Here is a 22,715-nt window from a genome sequence, read left to right on the forward strand (position 1 = left end):
TAGCTATTTTCATAAACTACCACTGTACACTGTTCCTGAAATACAAACAGGAAGAGTCGCAGTTTTTCCTTCTCACGGTACCTGCAGTTTCAGCGGAAGTATCCATCTACGTTGATCATTCCACGAGTATATATAAATCTTTTGAGTTACCAAAGCGGGGAAACTAGAAACAATGTTTTGACAACTATATAGAGAGGAATTTTTTAAAGGAGCAGCAATCATTATTATTACGCTACTTAATATTCAAGTACATATACACCGAGCAATGGCAGGAATGAAACAGAAGATCGCACAGATACCCAAAATAAGAGTAATTACTTGGAATAATCTTAACAGCACTTTGTGATTCGTTTCCTACTTTCTGATCGTCAATAATCCTTAGTATGGACATATTTTCTGTAGGTTTCATAAATCGTGAATTTCAGTTCCTAATCCTCTTTGCAAGGAAGTGCTGACGCACCTCTTTAATTGCCGTAAATCAGTATGTTCCTGCATGTGTTCCACAAATAGTTTTGTTGCTGCAGAGGCGAACGGGAAGTGCAGAGCTTTATTGCATATTTCGCTGCGAAGTTCAAGTAAGTAGATTTTTATAGTTCTGTTTTTAAGTAATGCTCAAGCCGTGTTCAATGTTTATCTGGGTATTTCTTTAAACTGTTGTGATTGTTTAATTCGAGGAAAAAATCATGGAGAATTAGATAAAGAACAAAGAAAATTACAACCCAGGGACAGGCCCTTCGGCCCTCCCAGCCTGCGCCGATCCAGATCCTTTATCTAAACCATCGCCTTTTTTTCCAAGGATCTACTTCCCTCTGTTTCCCACCTGTTCATATATCTGTCCAGATGGATCTTAAAAATGATGCTATCGTGCCAGCCTCTACCACCATCGCTGGCAAAGCATTCCTGGCATCCACCAACCTCTGCGTAAAAAACTTTCCACGCACATCTCCCTTAAACTTTCCCCCTCTCACCTTGAAATCGTGACCCCTTGTAATTGACACCCCCCACTCTTGGAAAAAGCTTGTTGCTATCCACCCTGTCCATACCTCTCATAATTTTGTAGACCCCAATCAGGTCCCCCCTCAACCTCCGTCTTTCCAACGAAAACAATCCTAATCTACTCAACCTTTCTTAGTAGCTAGCACCCTCCATACCAGGCGACTTCAGGTGAGCCTCTTCTGCACTCTTTTTACAGCATCCACATCCTTCTGGTCATTTGGCGACCAGAACTGCACGCAGTATTCGAAATATGGCCCAACCAAAGACCTATACAACTGTAACATGACCTGCCGACTCTTGTACTCAATGCCCGTCCGGTGAAGGCAAGCATGCTGTATGCCTTCTTGACCACTCTGTCGATCTGCGTTGCCACCTTCATGGTACAAAGGACCTGAACTCCCAGTTCTCTCTGTACATCAATTTTCCCCAGGACTCTTCCATTGACCTTATAGTCCGCACTTGAATTAGATCTTCCAAAATGCATCACCTCGTATTTGACTGGTTTGAACTCCATCTGCCATTTCTCTGCCCAACTCTCCAATCCATCTATATTTTGCTGTATTCTCTGACAGTGCTTCTCGCTATCTGCAACTCCACCAATCTGAGTATCATCTGCAAACTTGCTAATCAGACCACCTTTATCTTCGTCCAGATCATTTATGTATATCACAAACAACAGTGGTCCGAGCTCGGATCCCTGTGGAACACCACTAGTCACCTTACTCCATTTTGAGACACTCGCTTCCACCACTACTCTCTGCCTCCTGTTGCCCAACCAGTTCATTATCCGTCTAGCTAGTACACCCTGAACCCCTACGCCTTCACTTTTTCCATCAACCTGCCATGGGATACTTCATCAAACGCCTTACTGAAGTCCATGTATATGACACCTACAGCCCTTCCCTCATCAATTAACTTTGTCAATTTCTCAAAGAATTCTATTAGATTTGTAAGACATGACCTTTCCTGCACAAAACTATGCTGCCTATTACTGATGAGTCTATTTTCTTCCAAATGTGAATAGATCCTTTCCCTCAGTATCTTCTCCAACAGTTTGCCTACCAATGACGTCAAGCTCACAGGTCTATAATTCCGTGGATAATCCCTGCTACCCTTCTTAAACAAAGGGACAACATTAGCAATTCTACTGTCCTCCGGGACCTCACCCGTGCTCAAGGATGCTGCTAATATATCTGTTAAGGCCCCAGCTATTTCGGCCCTCGCTTCCCTCAGTAACCTGGGATAAATCCCACCCGGACCTGGGGACTTGTCCACCTTAATGCCTTTTAGAATACCCAAAACCTCTCCCTTCCTTATGCCGACTCGACCTAGAGTATTTAAACATCCATCCCTCGCCTCAACACCCGTCATGTCCATCTCCTTGGTGAATACTGATGCAAAGGACTCATTAAGAATCTCACCCATTTCCTCTGACTTTACGCATAAATTCCCATTTTGTCTCTGGGTGGCCCAATCCCATTTTGTCTCTGGGTGGTTACCCTCTTGCGAATAAAAGGCTTTGGGATTTTGCTTAACCCTGTTAGCCAAAGATATTTCATGACCCCTTTTAGCGCTCTTTATTGCACGTTTGAGATTTGTCCTACTTTCCCGATATTCTACCAAAGCTGCATCAGTTTTAAGTCGCTGAGATCTTATGTATGCTTCCATTTTCATCTTAGCTAGTCTCACAATTCCACCCGTCATCCATGGTTCCCCAATCTTGCCATTTCTACCCCTCTTTTGCACAGGGACATGTTTGTCCTGCACTCTAATCAACTTTTCTTTAAAAGAGTCCCACATTTCAAATGTGGATTTACTCTTAAACAGCTGCTCCCAATCCACATTCCGTAACTCATGCCGAAGTTTGTTATACTTGGCCTTTCCCCAATTTAGCACTCTTCCTTCAGGATCACTCTCGTCTTTGTCCGTGAGTATTCTAAAACGTACGGAATTGTGATCACTATTCCCAAAGTAATCACCGACTGAAACGTCAACCACCTGGCCGGGATCATTCCCCAATACCAGGCCCAGTATGGCCCCTTCCCGAGTTGGACTATATACATACTGCTCTAAAAAAACTATCCTGGATTCTCCTTACAAATTCTGCTCCATCTACGCCTCCAACACTACATGAGTCACATTCAATGTTGGGGAAGTTAAAAGCTCCCATCACGACCAACCTATTGCTCCGCCATTTTTCTATAATCTGTCTAAATACTTGTACCTCTACTTCACACTCGCTTTTGCGAGGCCTGTAGTAAAGTCCCAACAATGTTACTGAACCCTTCCTATTTCTTAGCTCTACCCATATTATCTCAGAGCTTGAATCCTCCATCGTGCACTCCTTAATCACAGCTGTGCTATCATCTCTGGCCAGTAATGCAACTCCTCCACCCCTTTAACCCCCCTCTCTATCCCTCCTGAAGCATCTATACCCTGGGATATTTAGTTGCCAGTCTTGCCCTTCCCTCAACCAAGTCTCAGTAATACCAATAACATCATATTCCCAGGTACTAATCCAAGCCCTAAATTCATCTGCCTTACCTGCTATACTACTCGCATTAAAACAAATGCACCTCAGACCACCTTTCCCTTTGCGTTCATCATCTCTTCCCTGTCTACTCTTCCCCTTAGTCACATTGAGTTTACTATCTAGTATCTTACTGGATTTAGTTGCTGCCTCTTTACTGATCTCTAACGTCCTAATCTGTTTCCATCCCCCTGCCACATGAGTTTAAAACCTCCCCAACAGTGTTAGCAAAAGCACCCCCTAGGACATTGGTTCCAGTCCTGCCCAGGTGTAGACCATCCGATATGTAATGGTCCCACCACCCCCAGAACCGGTTCCAATATCCAAAAATCTGAACCCCTCCCTCCTGCACCATCTCTCAAGCCACGTATTCATTCTGACTATTCTTGAATTTCTACTCTGACTGTCTCGTGGCACTGGTAGCAATCCTGAGATTACTACCTTTGAGGCCCTACTTTTTAACTTAACTCCTAACTCCCTAAATTCTGCTTGTCGGACCTCATCCCGTTTTTTCCCTATATCATTGGTGCCTATATGCACCACGACAACTGGCTGTTCACCCTCCCCCTTCAGTATGTCCTGCAACCGATCTGAGACATTCCTGACCCGTGCACCCGGGAGGCAACATAGCATTCGGGAGTCCCGTGTTCGACCACAGAATCGCCTGTCGAACGTCTAAGAAACGTCTTAAACGCCCTTACGATTGAATCCCCTATGACTATTGTTCTGCCAGTCATTTTCCCGCCCTTCTGTGCAGGAGAGCCAGCCACGGTGCCATGAGCCTGGCTACTACTGCCTTCCCCTGGTGAGTCATCTCCCCAAAAGTATCCAAAACTGTATACCTGCTTTGGAGGGAGATGACAGCAGGGGACACCTGCACTGGCTTCCTGCTCTTTCTCTCCGTTTTGTTCACCCATTCCCTGTCTCTCTCACCAATCCTAATCTGCCGTGTGACCAACTCACTGAACGTGCTATCCACGCCCTCCTCAGCTCCAAAGTCAGTCTATCCGCAGCTCCAGAGCCGCCATGCGGTCTAACAGGAACTCCAGCTGGACATACTTCCCGCACAGGAAGGAGTCAGTGGAACTCCCACATTCAGCACGAGGAGCAAAACACGGGTCTGGGATCTCCTGCCATTTTTACACTTTACCTTAACTGATTAGAAATGTAATATCAAATACTGAATAAGTGAAAGGAATAATGATTTTACTTACCAATCGCAACACTTACCAACGTACGAAGAGTTAACACACAGGAACACACAGGAAGGTTGAACGGTATGTATTGATTCACGGCATGTGGGCATCGCTAGCAAGGCCAGCATTTGTTGCCAACACCGTATTTTCCTTGAACTTAGAGGCTCGTGGGACCGTCTCAGAGGGTCACCAGAGTCGACCACATTACTGTGGACCTCGACTCACACACAGGCTAGTCCGGGTAAGGCTGTCAGATTTGCTTCGCTGAAGGACTTAAGTTAAACAGAAGGATGTTAATGAGAATTGAAGAGTGTCCCGGTCCCCATTTCTTAGGCAAGCTTTATATCTCAGATTTTTCTCATTCATTGATATAACTTAAGCTGAACCTATGTGCCCGGAGCATTAAAACTAAATCAAAATGCTGCGGATGCTGGAAATATGAAATAGAAAGAGAAAGTGCTGGAAAAACGGAGCAGGAGAGGCAGCGTCTGTGGAGAGAGAGAGACAGAGTTAATGTTTCGAGTACAAGTGCCTCCTCTTTCTCTGGAATGTTAGCCTAGTCAGCTTATCACTAAACTACTGTCCTGATTGATATGTTTCTGTAAATAGTGCTTTCATGTATTAGATTACGAACTTGTGCTATATGTCAATGGTAAATGTTCATGACTATATGGGAAGATTTATGCTTCCACGCTTCCAAGAACAATTAACGGTGGACAATGATACCTGGTCTTGACGGCGGCGCTCACATCCCATAAATTAATAAAATATATGTATTAAGCAATTATCCTATTGACGCTCGATTCAGCAATGACTCAAGTAGGAAATTCGTCTCCCTATTTCGAAATCAGTCCATTGCCCAACACCGCCCTAGTGCCCTTTAGCTCCATATGGCCAGTCTATCATTGCCTTGTCATTAATCAGCATCACGCATTCAACATATTATTAGGTCATAGTTTTTGTTGTCTTGGTCCCTGACGCTGGAATTCCCTCATGAAACCGTTCCCCCTTTCCAGCGTTGTGACCCCTGCTTGAACTGACCTTATAAGACATGAGTCGACTCGCTGATCATTCTTTGTTCACTTTCGAGGCCATCCCACCAACCCTCTCTTCCGAGTAATCGGACCAGAATCTACAATAAAGGATGCAATTGGATCTGGTGGATAGCGAAGTACCACATGCCTGATATTCGGGTTACAGACGTCAAGAAAAATGAATATTCGCCACAGTGTGGTTTTGAAAGCTCTCGCCGGTGAATCTGACGGTGATAGTTTCAATTGGTCGCAATATTCAAACAAATTGCTCGTCGGCAGTAATGCGGGTGAGCTGCCATGTCAGAGCTGCTATTTTGTGGATCAGAGGTAACCCGCTACGTCTGGTCCCTTTCAGGCGGACTTAAGGAATCCCGCGAAACTTACCGGAGAATAGCTGGAGGAGCTATTCCTGATGCCCTGGCAGTATGTGTCTGAATCTGGCCATTGTCCCAATGCTGAGTTTTCTACATTGCAACAGTGACTGCACTTCAAAACTTACTTGAAAAGCTCAATGGGAACTTTTGTGGTCATAAAAGATACTGTAAAGTGCACGCTTTGTTTGACCGATGCATTGCTGCCTGCTTTTCATAGCCGTTCACATTGAATTTAATCTCTACGCTATAGATAAATATTGTTATTTTATTACGCAGTACATTACTTTGATTAGGTGAGTGGTAATTTCAGCGCAACTTAATTGAAAAAGTATCAGCGGCAAATAATAGAAAATAAACACCAATTGTACCCTCGTTTCTGACAGCAGAACAACACAGTTCTCAAGCGGAAACTAATGATTGGTGAATATTGAAGTGAAATACTTCTACCTGCCAAAAAACACTCCAAAAAACCCGAATCGCATGGAAATTATCGCTCCTATATGTAATGTCCGTCCAATTTATTAAGCCTGGGAGCACAGGACTTGCATGTCGAAACATACTTCGAATCGAATTTCCCATTCAACAAGACCATGGTTGACCTTGCGGGCTCAACCCCTTGCCCCTCCTCCTCCAGAACCCTTGATTCCTTCAATTATCTACAACCTGTCTAATTAGGCCTTGAATAAATTCAAGACCAGCCGCCATTGCATTTTTGGGAAGGGAATTTCATATAGCAACAACACTCTGCGAAAACCTACCTCCTCATTGCCGTCTTAAACTGTAGGCCCATTATTCTTGCATTTGTCACCTCACTAATCACTCCCAACAGTGAAAACATTCTCCTCTAAAAAATAAATCCTCTCAGAGTCCTTTTTATTATGAATAAGATCGCCTCTCATCCTTCTAAAAACAAATAAGTATAGACTCAAATTATCAAGCCTCATTACATTGAACTTGTAGGTCACCAACCAGATAGTATAGTGTCATCGGAAGTATATAGCTGTAAAGTTAAGTTCATGTTCTCTCTTTCATCGTTGTAACTGTGGCGGGAATCACAAGAAAGGCAGTTTATCGGCTAAATACGGAGACATTATGATTAGGACATGGGTATTGAGCCCCGATAGTTCGTTGGATTTTACCTCCAAAGTGGTTCCACGTTTACGCCCGGCTTTCTGCAGCATTTCCCCTGGCATTGGGCTGTCCAGGGCGGGAATACCACGGAATTTCTCCTTCATCTATCTAAAACAAACGAACAACCAAAGTTGAGAAAAAAACATTGAACTGAGGGTTGCCTTTTCGAGAAGGTAAAATGTCAGATGTGAACAACTTTTAATTAAAGCTGCGAGACTAAATGCAAATTAAATGTGTAGTTTCAAATCTCGTCTTCATTATTGCATTCACAGGACAGGACAAAGTAGGAACATGTACCCAGATACTATCATCGGGGTATTGCTGATTTCTGGTAGGTCTTTAATTTACTTGAAGCAAAACATTTATATGCGTTAATGGAATGTGGGCCTCACGAGCAAGGCCAGCATTTATTGTATCCCTATTGTTCTTGAGAGCCACCATGTCGAATTACTGCAGCCCTTCAGGTAGAGCTATCCCATAGTGTTGTTCGAAAGAGGTTCCAACACTTCCACGCAGTGATATGATGGGAAGGACATATATAATTCCAAGTTAGGATGCAATGTATCCGGGAGGTGCAAATGTTGGTGCTGCTGTTACCTTGCACCTGGTGCTATTTTCTCTGGAGGCAGTAGAGATCGCAGGTTCGAAAAGTGCAGTTGACTGACGCTTGGAGAGATGCTATACCTATGCACAAATGGGAGGGGTTGAATGGTAAAGGTGGTGGATAAGGGTGTCGATATAGCAGTCTACGTTGTCCCAGATCGTTTCCATCAGCTAGAGTGTAGTTGACCGCGTTCATTTCAAGAAATTGGGATTGTTCCATATCTCTTCTGACTTGGAAGTTCAGCTGTTAACACAAATTTGGGGAGACAGGGGGTGACATACGCAGAGTAGAATTCCAAGCCTTTGACACTATCTTGTAGACACAGCATTGTTTTATGAATTCATTGAACGTCATTGTTGCTGGGAATGCCAACATTTACTGCCATCCATATTAGCATTTGAGAAAGTGATCATGAGCTACCTTCTTAATCTACTATAGTTCATATGTGTGGGCACAACCAGAGTGCTGTTAGGGAGGGAGTTCCAGGATTTCCATCCAGCGACAGTGAAGGAACGGTGATATGTTTCCAATTCAGAATGGGGAGTGACTTGGACGGGAACATCTAGATGATGGTGTTCCATGTGTCTGCCGCCCTTGTCCTTTTAGAAGATCGTTATCGTGGATTTAGATGGCGCTGCCTAAGAAGCATTTCTGAGCACCTATTGTGTCTCGAGCAGACGGTGCAGACTGCTGCCACTGTGCGTCGGTTGTGCAGGCTGTAAATGTTTATGGGTGGATTGCTCACTGGCTACAGGAGAACTGAATGCACAGCGACTGTCCTTGAGAAGGTTGTGCTGAACCACCTTCTTGAATTTCTGAAGTTCCCGAATCGGTGGCACATCCATAGTGCCGTTTATTTGGGTGATGCAGTTAGATTTCTAGCCAAGAGTAACACCCAGCATATTTTTGGTTGGAGATTAACCAATGGTAATACAGTTGAATGCTAAGGGGAGATTTTTAGAGTCTCTCTTTTTGAATCTGGTTTTTAGCCCAAGTCAGAATATTAGCCAGGCATTGCTCCAAGCTGGCAGGGACAGCTTTATACCTACGTTAGGAGGAGAAGAGATTAAAGTACAAGAATCCACATGTATCTGAACTTATGGTATAGAGAAGGCCACTCATGAAGCGAATGAAGGTTGGGCCCAAGGCTCTGTGTCGGGGAACACATGCAATGATGTCCTTGGAGGAAAATTGAACTCAAACAACAGCAACCATGTTTCTTTGAGGTAGATATTACTCCAGCCAATGACGAGTTTCCCCGGGGTTTCAGTTTATTTCAATTTTACAGGCTTTCTGTTCAAGAGCAATCTCTCTCAGTTCCCGCCTGCGATTTATCACTGTTTAGACCAAGGCTGCAGTGATGCCTGTGGACAACTGATCCTGGTAAAACGCAAACTGAAAATCCGTTAGCAGCTAATGGCTAATCACCATCTCCTTTATATCATTGCCAAAAGATGTACCTTCTACCCATTTATTGATAATTGCGGCGATATCTGTGGCCATAGTTCACTGGATTATAATTGGCCTGCTGTCAATGGATAGATTTTACGTGAACAATTTCCGGAGCATCGGGTAGACAACCATTTCCTAGCAGTACGACCACAGGTTGGCTAAGGGCATCTGAACAAAACGGGGATCAAGTTGGACCAATAACCATTGGAGTTTGGAAGAATGATCTTCCTGAAACAGGATGGGTACTGAGGATATTTCCATTTGTTGGGAAGTGTAGAACTGATAGACAGTTTAAAATCTATGGGACTCCAATTTAAGCCTGGATTAAGGAGAACATTTATTTCTCCGTCAGAAGTTCGATTATCTGTGGAACTGTTTTCGCCATAGAACAGTCGAGTTTTAGATTTTGATTATGTTTAAGGATCATTTAAACGTATTTGTGATCAGCAAGTGAATCAAGGGCAACGATGGACAGACGACAAAGTGCATTTGAGTCTACCATCAGATCAGCCATAATATAATCTTATGGCAGAGATGATTCGTGATTTCGAAAGGCCTCCTTCTCTTCCTAATTCTGTTCTCCTTGCGATGTGGTCAGTTATGGAGCCGACGTCACCAGAACTGTAGCCTGAATGTTATCAGATCCCACACCCTTTGCCCATTCCAGATTTTCAGCAATTCCTTGATAATAGGTGGAATGAGCCCTGATAGCTGAAGTAGTATATGCGATTGCGTCAACATCAGTGTTACGCAGCGATGGATCATCCACTCAGCTTATCGCGTTGAAGATGGCTAGAAATTCATCCACGCTAACACTCACGTGCTGGATTCTTCGTTGTTGGAGATGGTGGACACTTATGGAGCTTCCTCCTACATTTAATTGTTTAAGTACCAACAAACAGGAATGGGTTTGGCAGGACTGCAGAGATGTTATGTGATCCGTTGGTTTTGGGTTGCTAATTATTATTAACACTTTGCTTTTTGTATTTGGCTTTCATGTGTTGTATCGACACCAGGTTGGTATCGGATCTTTAGGGCTGTCTGGTGCTGTCCCTGGCATGTTCTCCGCCACTTCTCATTAAATTGGTAACGGAATGCCAGGTCGTTTCTGTGGATACCGGCAGTCCTTGCACATTAACAGTCCCTTGACCGACTCAGTGGGCGTCAAGGAAATGAGAAGTTCCATGTGCGACTTATCAGTGAAATTGGATAGGATGCTGATCCCCCGACATTGCACCTCAGGTTTAATGGCTCCAAGGGAAAAAAATAACTGTCCGCACCAAAATGGTTCATGGCAGGAAACTCTGGTCATCTTGTCACGGACTTTCAGGGGATGTAAGTGGGTAGTCGTTGTTGGAATTCGAAATTAGTTGCATTTGAATTGTTTGCAAGGTGTCAGTACAAGTAATCTGAAATGCGGAGTTGATTTCTCTAACAAAGATCATTGGTGTCTCTGTTTTACAGCTGCTGCTATTGCTGATGTCAAAGTAACTCAAAGTCCAGGAAATATCGAAATAACCGAAGGGCAGGAGTTTCAAATCTCCTGCACGTTTACTCCGTTTAGCATCAAACTTTACGCAATCACCTGGTCCAAGGCAGTAATAGGTTCTCAAAACTGTAAAGTTACGAACACGTCTGAAGAATTTATTGGGCGAGTATTGTATAAACACGATAAAGTGTCAAAATCCAGTCAACTTATAGTCATGGACACAAAACAGAATGATTTTGGGATATATTATTGTGAAGTGCAAGTCATGAATGCTGGCAATGGAAGTGGAAAGGGCACACGGGTAACAGTCAACGGTACGTGGCTATTCTGCTAATTTCTGGCTTTCTTTGCATCTATTCTTTCCAATAACGGATCATCCTACTTCCTCTTCCAACATCCATTCTGTAATTCCGAAATAAGAGTCATGAAGAGCATTTATAAATATTGAATCTGTGTAGATTAATTCTCATTTAGTCGACTATAAACCTAATAATCTGCTTATTATGAACACTACAAAAGGATGAATTTCAGTGTTGAATCCATATTCATTTGGAGCATAGGTTTAAATGTGTAAATCGATTAATCATATTTGAAACTTCCTGAGAATTTGAATCTATCTGTACAGATTGCCGTTTTAACACAATTTACCGTGTATGAATAATAGAGCCCAACTATTTTAGTTAACTTAATTCTCTCTGAATTGTATTCTACTTTGAACCTAAGTTCAGTGAAATCCTCCAAAAACACAACAATACGTTACACCTGCATTCCGATAACACACAGCGGAAATATGCGTGCCCCGCCATACTACAATAACCAATAGGCTTGTTGTTGAAACACCTAAACATACAACATAGGATCAGGAGGAGGACATTTAACCCTTTAAGGCTGCTCCGCCGTTCATTATGATCATAGCTGATCATCCAACTCAATAGCCTATTCCCACTTTCCCCCATATACCTTGATCCCATTCGTCCTAATTGCTATATCTAACTGCTTCTTCTGAAACCTACTGGCCGAAATATCGGGCAGAAGCAAGAACATCCGCTCCAATGAGTGGCGGAAATACCGCCCATCCCTCGTTGTTGAGCACCATAGAGCTTTCTGGCGTCAGGGCTGGTCGGAATCAAATGACGTAGTTTCCAGGGGACATTGCATCGCCACTAGTGAATCAACCCATTGGTTTTAATTCCTCAAACTCCATGGGCAAGGGATTCGCTGCAAGGGAACTTTGGGACGACTGAAGCCATCTCGATTGCCGTCACAAATACTATTTCATGACCGTTGTCTCAGTTGCTGGTAATTGTTTCAACTGAGTAAGACATTTTTCAATCTTGGTGCCTTATTTGACGACAAGTTTAGTTTTCGTTTGTACATTTGTGTTATCACCAAGATTGTTTATTTCTACCTCCTTTATATCCCGTTTAATCTACCTTAACTTCTCTTCCAATGAAATCCTCATCCATTTGTAAATTACCTGTCGATTTGATTATCCCAATTCATGCAATTATTCCTTCTGCAAAATCGCGTGTTCACCTGAAACATGAATTACTTTTCATAACTTGTCTTGCTCGCTATCTTATTCACCAATCATTCCAGAAAAATAGAAACCAAAGTTGGAAGGCAGAGGAAACGGGGGCCAGAGAAAAATTATATGTAAAGATGTTGAGAAGACAAGTCTCAAGTCACAGTATGTGAATACACGTATGATGCGCAATATGGTAGAGGAATTTACTAAGCAAATTGGGACGCACAGGAATTATATTTTTGTAATTACGAAGATATGGCTGCACGGTGATCAAGACTGGGTATTGATTATCCAATGGTATTCAATATTTATGAAAGACTGAAAAAAGGGAAAGGGGGGTGGTGTGATTATGTTAGTTTTGAATGATATCATTGCAATAGTGGGGTAAAAGCGACACAAGAAATGTAAGCCAACCACCGTTCACGAAAGAGGAGTCCTATAAAGCTGCCAGAAACAGAGCATATCTAAGGATTAGTAGAAGGTCGATATTTTGTAAAGGAAGAAAACGAGATTAATTAAGAGAGGTAAATAGTGAATGGGAGTAAACTTTCAAGGAACATAACCGTGCCATTTTAAATATATTAACAGAAAAAGACACAGGAAGAGAAATGCAAGTCCTACGTTCCATAACAGGATACTTTATAACAGAAGAAAGGAAATGGCAGAGCAAATAAACAACAACTCTCCTTCTCTCTTCACGTAGGAAGAAAGAAATCACTTCCCAGAAACGCAAAGGAATCAAAGGTCTCGTGAGAAGGAGGGATTGGAGGAAAGTGTTATTACTAGAAAAATACTGTTGGGGAAATTAATGGGACTCTAAGCTGATAAATCAGCAGGACCTGATAATCTACATTCCGGGATACTACAGGTGGTGGCCATGGAAATAGGCCTTGCTTGTCGTCAAAAATCCTGTAGATTCTGGTACAGTCCCAACAGATTGTAGTGTCGCAAATGTAATCCTGCTATTTTGTTTAAATACTGCTAGGGTAAACAAGGAATTACAGACCGGTAATCCTGACCTGGCATCAGGAGCCGGGAAAATGTTTGAGTCTATTTTATAAAGGATGCAACAAAAGGACACTTCGAAAATATCAAAATGATTAAACAACGTCAACATATATATATGATGTTTGACGAACATACTGTAGATGTTTGAGGATATAATTAGTAAGATACATAAGTATGAATCAATGGATGTGATGAATTTGGATTTTAAGAAGGGGTTTGACAAAGTCCCACAAAAGAGGTTAATATTCAAAATGAAAGCCCGCGGGGTTGAGGGTATTATATTGGCACAGGTTAAAAAGTAGCAGTCAGGAAACAGAGGAGGAATAAATCAGTATTTTTCGAAACGACAGCCAGTGACGAGTGTGATGGCGCGGGGTTCAATGCATGGCCCTAGTTATTCACAATATACATGAATGATTTGAATGAGGGAACCATAAATAATCTTTCCAATTTTGTTGATGACACATGTTCGTGCTAAGGAGGATACTAAGAGGGTCCAAAGTAATTTAGACAAGCTAAGTGAGTGGAAAATACGTGGCAGATGCAGCATTACGTCGATAAATGTGAAGTATCCACTTCATATGGAGAAGCAGAATGGCAAAGCATTATTTGAGCGCTGATAAATTGGGAAATGTTGAACTACAAATGCACCTGGGCGATCTAGTACATGAAACCATTCAAAACAAGCATAAAGGTGCAGGAAGCAGTTAGGAAACAACTAACATGTTGACCTTCATTGCAAGAGGACTTGAGTGCAGGAGCAAGAATGTATTACTGCAGCTGTACAGGGTTTTGGTGATACGACACCTAGAATGTGGTGTGCTGTTTTGGTATCGTTATCCAAGAACATAGTGGGAGTGCCCTGAACATTAACTGGACTGATTCCTGGATTGGCAGGATAGCTGTATGAGGAGAGATTTGGGTCACGCGGTCGTTTTTCACTGGAATGTAGATGAATGAGAGTCGATATAATTGAAGCATGTAAAAATTGAAAAAGAATTGGGCAGATTGGATACAGGGATGTTGTTTTCTCTGGTTGGCGGGTGTAGAACAAGGTGTCACAATCTCAGGATACGATTAAACGATTTAGGACTGATATAACGAGATACGTTTTCTTTCAGAGGATGGTTAACATGTGGAATATCGACCACAGGAAGCTGTGGGGACAAAGTCACTGAATATATTTAAGACGGAAATAGATATATATCTAGATTGTAGGGATGCCCACGGATATGGGGAGACAGCTGGATTATAGTGTTGGGATAGAGGACCGGCCATTACCATGTTTAGGCTCGAATGGCCTAATCCTGCTGCTATGTTTATATGCTCCATTAATAATTATTATCTTTATTATTGTCACAACCAGGCTTACATTAACACTGCAATGAAGTTAACGCCGTGCGAAGATGACAGAAACGTTCTTCTATCGTCGTTGCTCTTCTTCATGCTTGTCAAAGTCTATATGACTTTTTTGTTTTATTTCAAATCGATAACGATTAAAGGTGTAACCTTGACTTGGTGTTGATACGCAAATGTGCACGCACACGAATCTACTCATCGGCAGATCTATCAGAAATTCAAGACATGGATATGGAGTTATATTTCATATCACAGCTCTTTCGCCAGTTATCTCTTCGATCATTCCAAGATCATTGAATTAGGACTGATGTCGTGATTGTGCAACAGGGCGGACCGTAAATTTCCCTCAGGTGTGTGGATAACCCTACGCACAGTTTGTAACACGCACCCTCAGGTCGATTAATTCACACAATCACATGTAACTCGGCAGAACGCAAAAGATCCCCAACAAATAAAATGTAACTGAAAGGTAAACTAAATGCTTAAAAAAAGTCGTTTTAATAATTTTATAATGACCCAAGGAGTTGGTGTTCAGTTCATTAAAACAATCGAGTGGATGTCATTATTACCAATCGTTTCTTAATCCCCAGGTGTGAACGACAGCAAGAAGAAAGTGTCTGCTGCAAAGCGCAAATTGACCGCTTTATCTTCATCGCTGGTGTTGATTATATTGCTGCTGCTCCTAATCACAATTCTTATTGTTTTGCGCCGCAGAAAGAGTCAAGGTAACTGTTATATGCATTATGGTGGCGTTAAGTGAACGGATATATTGAGCGTTAAAAGCATTATTGGATGGAAACGCGTGAGTTCTGCTAGGTATTAACTGCCTCGTATCACAAAGAAAGAGAGAGTTTGTCTCATTCCAGCCAAATCGTCTGTGACCATGACAGAGATATAACTTTATACTGGAGTTTCCGGAACTGATGACTTCTTAAGCCCACTTTCTAATAATGAAATGCGTTTAAAGCGCAATGCACTGTCAGGAGGTTGACAAGGCAAGCTGCAGAAGCAAGAATGAAATCACGATAAGAACATTTATTTCCGGGCTGTTGTCTCATTGATCAATATTGGCTGTGGCACGAGGTGGGGTGGGGGCGCGGGATTCACTTGTTCGTTCGCGTTGTATTGATGGTTGATCGTTCACTTTCAGATTAAAATCTCCTAGCCTAAAACGGACTTTCTAGAGTCCGATTCATCCCCTTCCAAATACAGCGCCTGCGTCATTGGAGCGCCTCTTCTGCAGCGTCAGACTGTGTGTTCAAAGTTGTGGAGTGGGGTTTGAGCTCCAAAGCTTCTTACTCGGAGGCAAATATGATAACATTGACAAATGGCCCAAGGAGGCAGGTAGCCGAATATGGCACAAGCTGACAGCAGTGCAAGCCTTGCAGACAGCCTCCAAAATAAGCAGCAAATAATTAGTTTACACATATGCCTAATGTTTGGCCATCAGCTTACGGAGCACTGCTGTTCTAATTATATACATACATAAAGCTGAGTGTTTGTAGAATAACTTGCAGTGAAGCGCCATAATACCTTTAGAGCTAATAAGTAGATGGTAACTGATTAGCCAATATTTAGTTGAGGAATGCGCTGAAATTGTGTTTCTTTCCTGTTTTATATATACTTTTATCGGATGCGGCTGTCACCTGTAAACCCAGCATTTGTTGCTAATAGGGATTGCCTTTGGGGAGGTGGTAACGAACCAATATCGTCCATCGCCTTTCCCCCACCTGTTTGGTCCAACTGAACAGATTAGCAGGCCACTTCCGGTCATAGTCCAACACATTGCTGTGGGTCCGCGGCCATCTGAGGAGAATATCGAGTAAGACCGATCCCAGGAGACATTATTGCACCGGACGGGGCTTGGCCCCCGTCGGTGGTTTCATGGCCATCATTATTGAGACAAGCTTTCAATTCCGGAATTATTTAATAATTCAATTTGTATTCTACCAGCTGCCTCGTTGGAATGTGGACTTTTGTCCCGAGTAATAAACCCTGGCTGTGGACTAAAGGCCAGTATAATGTCCTATTGTCCAGCATTCCGGCCAGGTTGCCTGTAGCTCACGTGATAGCACAAAGGTTGGCCATTCAAGTCCGACTACATATTTTACATTTTGGCTTCCTACCTTTATTCGGCGATAAATTCATGTAAATGATAAGCTGATTGCTTCATTCCATTTACTTTATTCACCGCATATATCTTTATCTCAAACATTTTCCAGATAGAACATCAAGAACTGGAAATGAAGAACAGGTAAGAATGATAGACCACGTTAGAGGAGACATATTTATTGTTTTAACGAACTGTTACTCTTGATGAAAGTCAGGGATGAAATGTCAACACATAAAAGGCATTGGGTTAAAACGCAGATTGCGAGTTCCGTAGCCCAATCATCTCAATTATCATTCTAAGTGGATTTCAGAAAATGTTCGTTCTAAAAGATGCTGCATCCTCTTTATAATGTCCAGTGTCTGGTCCCCTCCAAGTGTGTATTTTAAAAGAGAAAATTAACACGTAAACACATTATTAATCGATAATCACATGTTCTTCCGATCGCTAATTAGTCCCTTTACTCCAAGTACATTCCCGCGATATTTTTAAATTGCGGAACAAGAAGCGTTATCAGCACTGAGGAGGTTAGTCTTGCAGTTCAAGTGAACGTGGTTGGAGCGTGGTGCAATGAGTGGTTTGTGGTAGATGAAAATGATTTCAGTGAAGTGTGAGTCAATGCCATTCGATTGGAAATTGGAGGAGACGCCTACAAGCTTAAAAGCAGGGTGGTACGGTAGCACAGTGGTTAGCACTGTTGCTTCACAGCGCCAGGGACCTGGTTTCGGTTCCCGCTAGGGACACTCTGTGCGAAACAAGCATGTTCTCCCCCTGTTTGCGTGTGTTTCCTCCAGGTGCTCCGGTTTCCTCCCACAAGTCCGGAAAGACGTGCTGTTAGGTGGATTGGATATTCTGAATTTTCCTTCTGTGTACCCGAACAAGCGCTGGAATGTGGCGACTAGGGGCTTTCCACCGTAATTTCATTGCCGTGTTAATGTAAGCCAACTTGTGAGAAGAAAGATTATTATTTTTAATAGTGCAGTTTTTGAAGGCTAAATATTTGGAGTTATCGACCCCAGAAAGCTTTGGAGGCTCGGTTATTTAGTATGTCAAAGCAGAGATCGTTAGATTCTGCGCATTAAAGGCATCAAGGGATGTGGGGATAATGCGAGAAAATGGCTCTGAAGTAGATCAATATTAATCTAATTGAATGGCGCATCAGGCTCTAGTGGCCGAATGTTCTATTCCTGCAAATATTTCCTAAGTTTGCATGCAAGGACAGATCTAAAGTGCTTAGCTCTAGTATAAAAGTATGAAAAGGCAGGTGATCCAGCACTTGCAATATTGAGTACTGTAAATAGAGACGTACAATACTAAAAGCAGACAGTTGTATTAAACTCGCGTGACATACAACATACCGAGTGGAAAAAAGCAAACAAACGCCAATGTCAGGTGTCAATGACCCAACACAGCACAAAGCCCGCAGGAGTATGGAAAATGCAGGGTGAAATTAAAAACAAAGGAATACACATTGAGAACAACACTACGAAGTACAGAGGCCATAGTGACTTGCAAGTTAACGGATATGGACGTCTGAAGTTGAGAGGAGAAGGTAACAAGGCTATGCTACTTTGCGTCTCTTGTATAGCTGCATTAACTTTGAAAGCAGGAAAGTCATGCTGCATAAAGCAATGATTATGCTACAGCTAGAGAACTGCGCCAGTTCTGGTCGCTATATTTCGGAAGACGGAAAGAATAACTGGAAATGCGTGGAGGAGATTTACAAGAATAGTTCCAGCGATGAATGAATACAGCTACAGTGTTAGGTTGCAGAATTTGGGGCTGTTCTTCTTGGAGCAATGGTGACTGTGCGGACTTGCTAGGTTTAGATCAGAGGGACAAAAGAAAAGCCTGTCCCTGTCAGCTGATGGTACAATGACTTGTTGGGGGGGGGGGGGGGGGCGGGGGGGGGCAGGTTTTAAGTTTTGGGCGAGAGAGGAACAAGGGGCTAGAAAGCAAAACTTCCTTACGCAGTGAGTGGTTGCGATCTAGAAATTGTGAGGAAAGGAAATAACAAGGCCAATTATAGACCGAAAAGTTAACATGCGCCTGGAGATAAAAGACATGGACATGGATGATAATGCACACTTTCCACCTGTATTTATCTGAGAAATAATGTAGACAATGGAGGTAAGGAGGCAAACCCGAACAATGCCATGATATGAACGTAGTGAGGAAGAGTAACCTATTTATCGGACACGTCACCAGGCCCATGTGAAACGTAACCCTGGGTTATAAAGAACACCAGTAACAACAAGAGGCTGGAAAATCATTTTCCAGCATTGAATAGCTATCGGAGCGATGCTGTAGAAGAAAAACACTGTTAGCATGCACAGTTATTTCAAAAGGAAGGATGGGATGGACCAGTTACTTCCAGAAAACTAAGCCTAACCACACTGCTTCGCAAATTACTCGAAACATTTCTGAGAGATGATATATATCCTCATTTAAGAAAGGCTGGGATCAATAAAGGATTGTTAACGTGGACTTCCAGTCTCTCTACACTTCTAACGCCCAGGCCGGCCTGAGGGTATCCTTGATTTGGATTTATTTGGATTTGGGTTTATTGTCACGTGTACCGAGGTACCGTTAAAAGTATTGTGCTGTGTACAGTCCAGACAGCTCGTTTCATATATGGAAATCATTGGACATACAATAAATACACAATGTAAATACGTAGAGATAGACATCGAGTGAAGCATCCGGAGTGCAGAGCTACTCAGTAGAGAAGATGCGTGAAGAGATCAGTTCAACTAATTCCATCCAGCACCACCCCCTCTGCTTGACTGATATTCTCTCCTGCTATCGCCCTGAAATGGAAAAACTTCAACAAAATTGTTTTTAAAATTCACCCTTCTTCAGTTCTGACGTTCAGTCACGGTGGCCTGCCAGCTACAGCAATCCTCAAACAGTAGTGACGGGTTTCAAATTAAAGCCCGTTAAAGAGCAATAAGCCCCTACTTATATATACAACTGGAATCTTGTGAGAAGTGCAAGGGAACACCACTGTGTCACCACCCCCTGCAGGTGAGAGGGGATAGCCTATCGGTAGGAGGTCAGAATCTGTCATATTTCAGGCCTTTGAATAGCTCATTGGCTGCAAATGGCAAGGCTCCTGCTTTCCAATGTCGCATAGAAGAGATCCTAGATTCAGATATCGCTAATGGCCGCATGCAATGAACTTACTTCACTAACTCTGACAGACACGAAAGTGTCCCTCTGCCTCTTCATTAATATGTCCCTGTGCCACACTGCTACTAGTCTTAACGTGGGTTCTCCTGGTCTTCCGTAACCAAGGGTTAAAGAATGAATGTAAAATGCTATAGGATATAGCATGAATAAATTGTAAACAACAATTTCTTAAACCTGGGGTAGATCATTCTTTCAAATTTCTCCACTTGCTAATAATATGTCCCATAGAATGTCTGTTTTTCCCATTATTTGTCATTTTCGAATTGAATTCATAAGGTTTCATGTTGTATTCAGTTCACTAATACACGGCAGCTCATGAAGTCTTTCTATATATGTACAGTCGGTTAAAGTAAACCCTAAGTAGATGGACGTTTTTCAAGTAGTTCTATGTAAGAAGTGTGCAGAGACTATTTAGGATTTACTTTGTGATTTGCAGCACTGGCGCTGTTCTTTGTATGTAATAATAATAATAATAATAATCTTGATTGTCACAAGTAGCCTTACATTACCACTGCAATGAAGTTACTGTGAAAATCCCCTAGTCATCACATTCCGGTTCCTGTTCGGGTACACGGAGGGAGAATTTAGAATGTCCAAATTACCTTTTGTTACTTTTCTGAGGAAACCTGAGCACCCGGAGGTAACCCACACAGACGCAGGGAGAGCGTGCAGACTCTGCACAGTCGCCGTAATCCAATAATAGCACGGTGGAAACCTATGGAAAATGTTAGAAAGTTAGTCATAGTTCCTTATGGAATCAAAAAGTAGTAGAGCACGAACTTTTTAAGAATGCTTCGAACTAATGAAAATCAGTCCAAGGTCAAACGACTGATGAATGAAAACATCAAAGCACACTAAGTCTCAATTTCTGTCAAGGGCATTTGAATAGCATAGGAACATAGGAAACGAGTAGCCCATGTAGCACCTCGGGTCTGCCCCGCCATTCAATTATATCATGGCTGATCTGTGGCCCAACTCCCTATACCTGCTCTTGGGCCATGTCCCTGCTGACCAAAAATCTATCGATCTCAGATGTAACATTAACAGCTGTTCTCGCTTCAACTGTTGTTGGTGGGAGAGATTTCCAAACTTCTATCAACCTCGAGTGAAGACGTCCTTCCTAACATTTGATCTGAACGCTCTGGCCCTAATTTGTTGAAAATTTCAAATAGTTTAAAAATTCCATGTTGTAGGGCAGTGTACAGTAGAACGATGAATGCAAAAACAAATTCCTGCCGTGTGACGGTAACACAGGAATAGCACCCTTTTAATAAGCAACTGCAGCGTCAACTGTTCCAGGTCTTTTGTTCATTTTCAAATTTCGTTTCGTTTCAGGTGGAAACACCGAACACTGTTGTTTATGCTAACCTGCGCATCGACAAATCCAAAAGGCATCGTCCGGGAAATCACATCAACGATCAAATTGCGGGGCCCCCCTTGCGGGCATATCACCGGGACGAAAACACAGTTGTATACGCAGCCATCCGTCCACCTCGTGGAAGACCGAATTGAGGGAATGGGCGCCAGTGAGGATTCCTTATAAGATGTAAGAACTGGTAATTTGCGGGATGATCGCATCCGGTTGCACCAATTATGTCTCAGGCACAGACTCCGCAGTGTTCAATTCTAACTTCAATAGAAAGTGTAAAGTTCAATAACCCTTTCATTTTTATCCTGAAAGTTAAGGAGCACCGCAGTCAGCAACATGTTGTAACTAATTTTGGTACTAAAAAGTTGATAACTGCGCGGTCCTTTTTATTACTTTGCATTACATTTTAAGCATTATTTTAAGCATTACTACTATTGTACAAATAATGATCACTTGTTTCATTCATATCGTCTTCCCAATTTCGCCCCATCACTCAAATCATTCTTTTCCCCAATTAACTAATCATCTAATTACCATGAGTTGTCCTGGAGATACTGAGGAAGAGATATCCTTCAGATCGCTCTCCCGGGTTCCAAGGCGGTTGAATATGTCTGTGTTTGGTTTGGAGTATGATGTTGGCTCAGCTATAGTCCTTCAATCGGAATATTTCACTTAAGAAACATTCACAGATTTGCGTGGTTTAGCAGTAAGGTTCGAAAAAGAATATCTTCTGGCTCAATTCAAATAAAATGATCTTCCGTCTCAGTGCCCTAGCCAATGTGCTACAGTGATATTCTCTATAAATATAGATTGCCATTGGAAGCAATTTGTTGGGTGAATTATTTTTGGAAACCGGCGTGATGACACCGTAAACGGTGTCCTACATCATCACGCCCCAAAATTCGGTTGGCAAAGGAGGAAACGCTCCCGGTTGGTAGAATTCATCCCCTGATATTTCATCCCACTTTGACGAAGGAAAATGCATGATGAAGTCTGTTGACTGCCGCGGTTCAAATAGCAGGGAAACTCACTGAAATCATCAGACCAGAAGGCAACAATGCGCTTTTAGAGGAGCAGGTGTGTGGGCAAATCACAGAGAGGTATGTGAGGAATAGGATTATAGTCGTCCACGATTTCAACTTCGCCGGTAATAACTGAGAATTGCTTTAGCGTGAAATGATCAGACACGTTGGAATTTATAAATTGCATCAAGGAGACCATTTGCTGCCAGCAGATAGATAGTTCTCCTAGGGGTGGAGCAGGACTAGACCTAATCCTAGAAAATTAATCCAGACATGTGGTCGAAGTGTATGTGGGCGAACATTAGGGAGATAATGACCACA

The 22,715-nt window shown here is 42.5% G+C and overlaps 1 protein-coding gene across 1 annotated transcript; it reads left to right on the forward strand.

The window, feature by feature from the left end:
* The first annotated feature begins 500 nt into the window (after positions 1 to 500).
* On the forward strand, positions 501 to 22,194 carry LOC119975425 (natural cytotoxicity triggering receptor 3-like). Its single transcript, XM_038815066.1, has 6 exons — positions 501 to 575; positions 7,534 to 7,592; positions 10,782 to 11,120; positions 15,292 to 15,426; positions 16,924 to 16,955; positions 21,339 to 22,194. Exons 2-6 carry the CDS (start codon positions 7,553 to 7,555, stop codon positions 21,513 to 21,515), a joined length of 723 nt encoding a protein of 240 aa, XP_038670994.1. The 5' UTR covers positions 501 to 575; positions 7,534 to 7,552; the 3' UTR covers positions 21,516 to 22,194.
* Positions 22,195 to 22,715: the final 521 nt, after the last annotated feature.

This window comes from Scyliorhinus canicula, chromosome 13, assembly GCF_902713615.1.
Source record: "Scyliorhinus canicula chromosome 13, sScyCan1.1, whole genome shotgun sequence".
Lineage (NCBI taxonomy): Eukaryota > Metazoa > Chordata > Chondrichthyes > Carcharhiniformes > Scyliorhinidae > Scyliorhinus > Scyliorhinus canicula.

What these genes read in the sequence shown, in the direction of transcription:
- LOC119975425 (XM_038815066.1), top strand. Translation starts at nt 7,553, where the DNA reads ATGTACCCAGATACTATCATCGGGGTATTGCTGATTTCTG. An exon ending in CGGGGTATTGCTGATTTCTG is followed by an intron (nt 7,593 to 10,781) that starts GTAGGTCTTTAA and finishes TCTGTTTTACAG; the next exon opens with CTGCTGCTATTGCTGATGTC. An exon ending in GCGCCGCAGAAAGAGTCAAG is followed by an intron (nt 15,427 to 16,923) that starts GTAACTGTTATA and finishes AACATTTTCCAG; the next exon opens with ATAGAACATCAAGAACTGGA.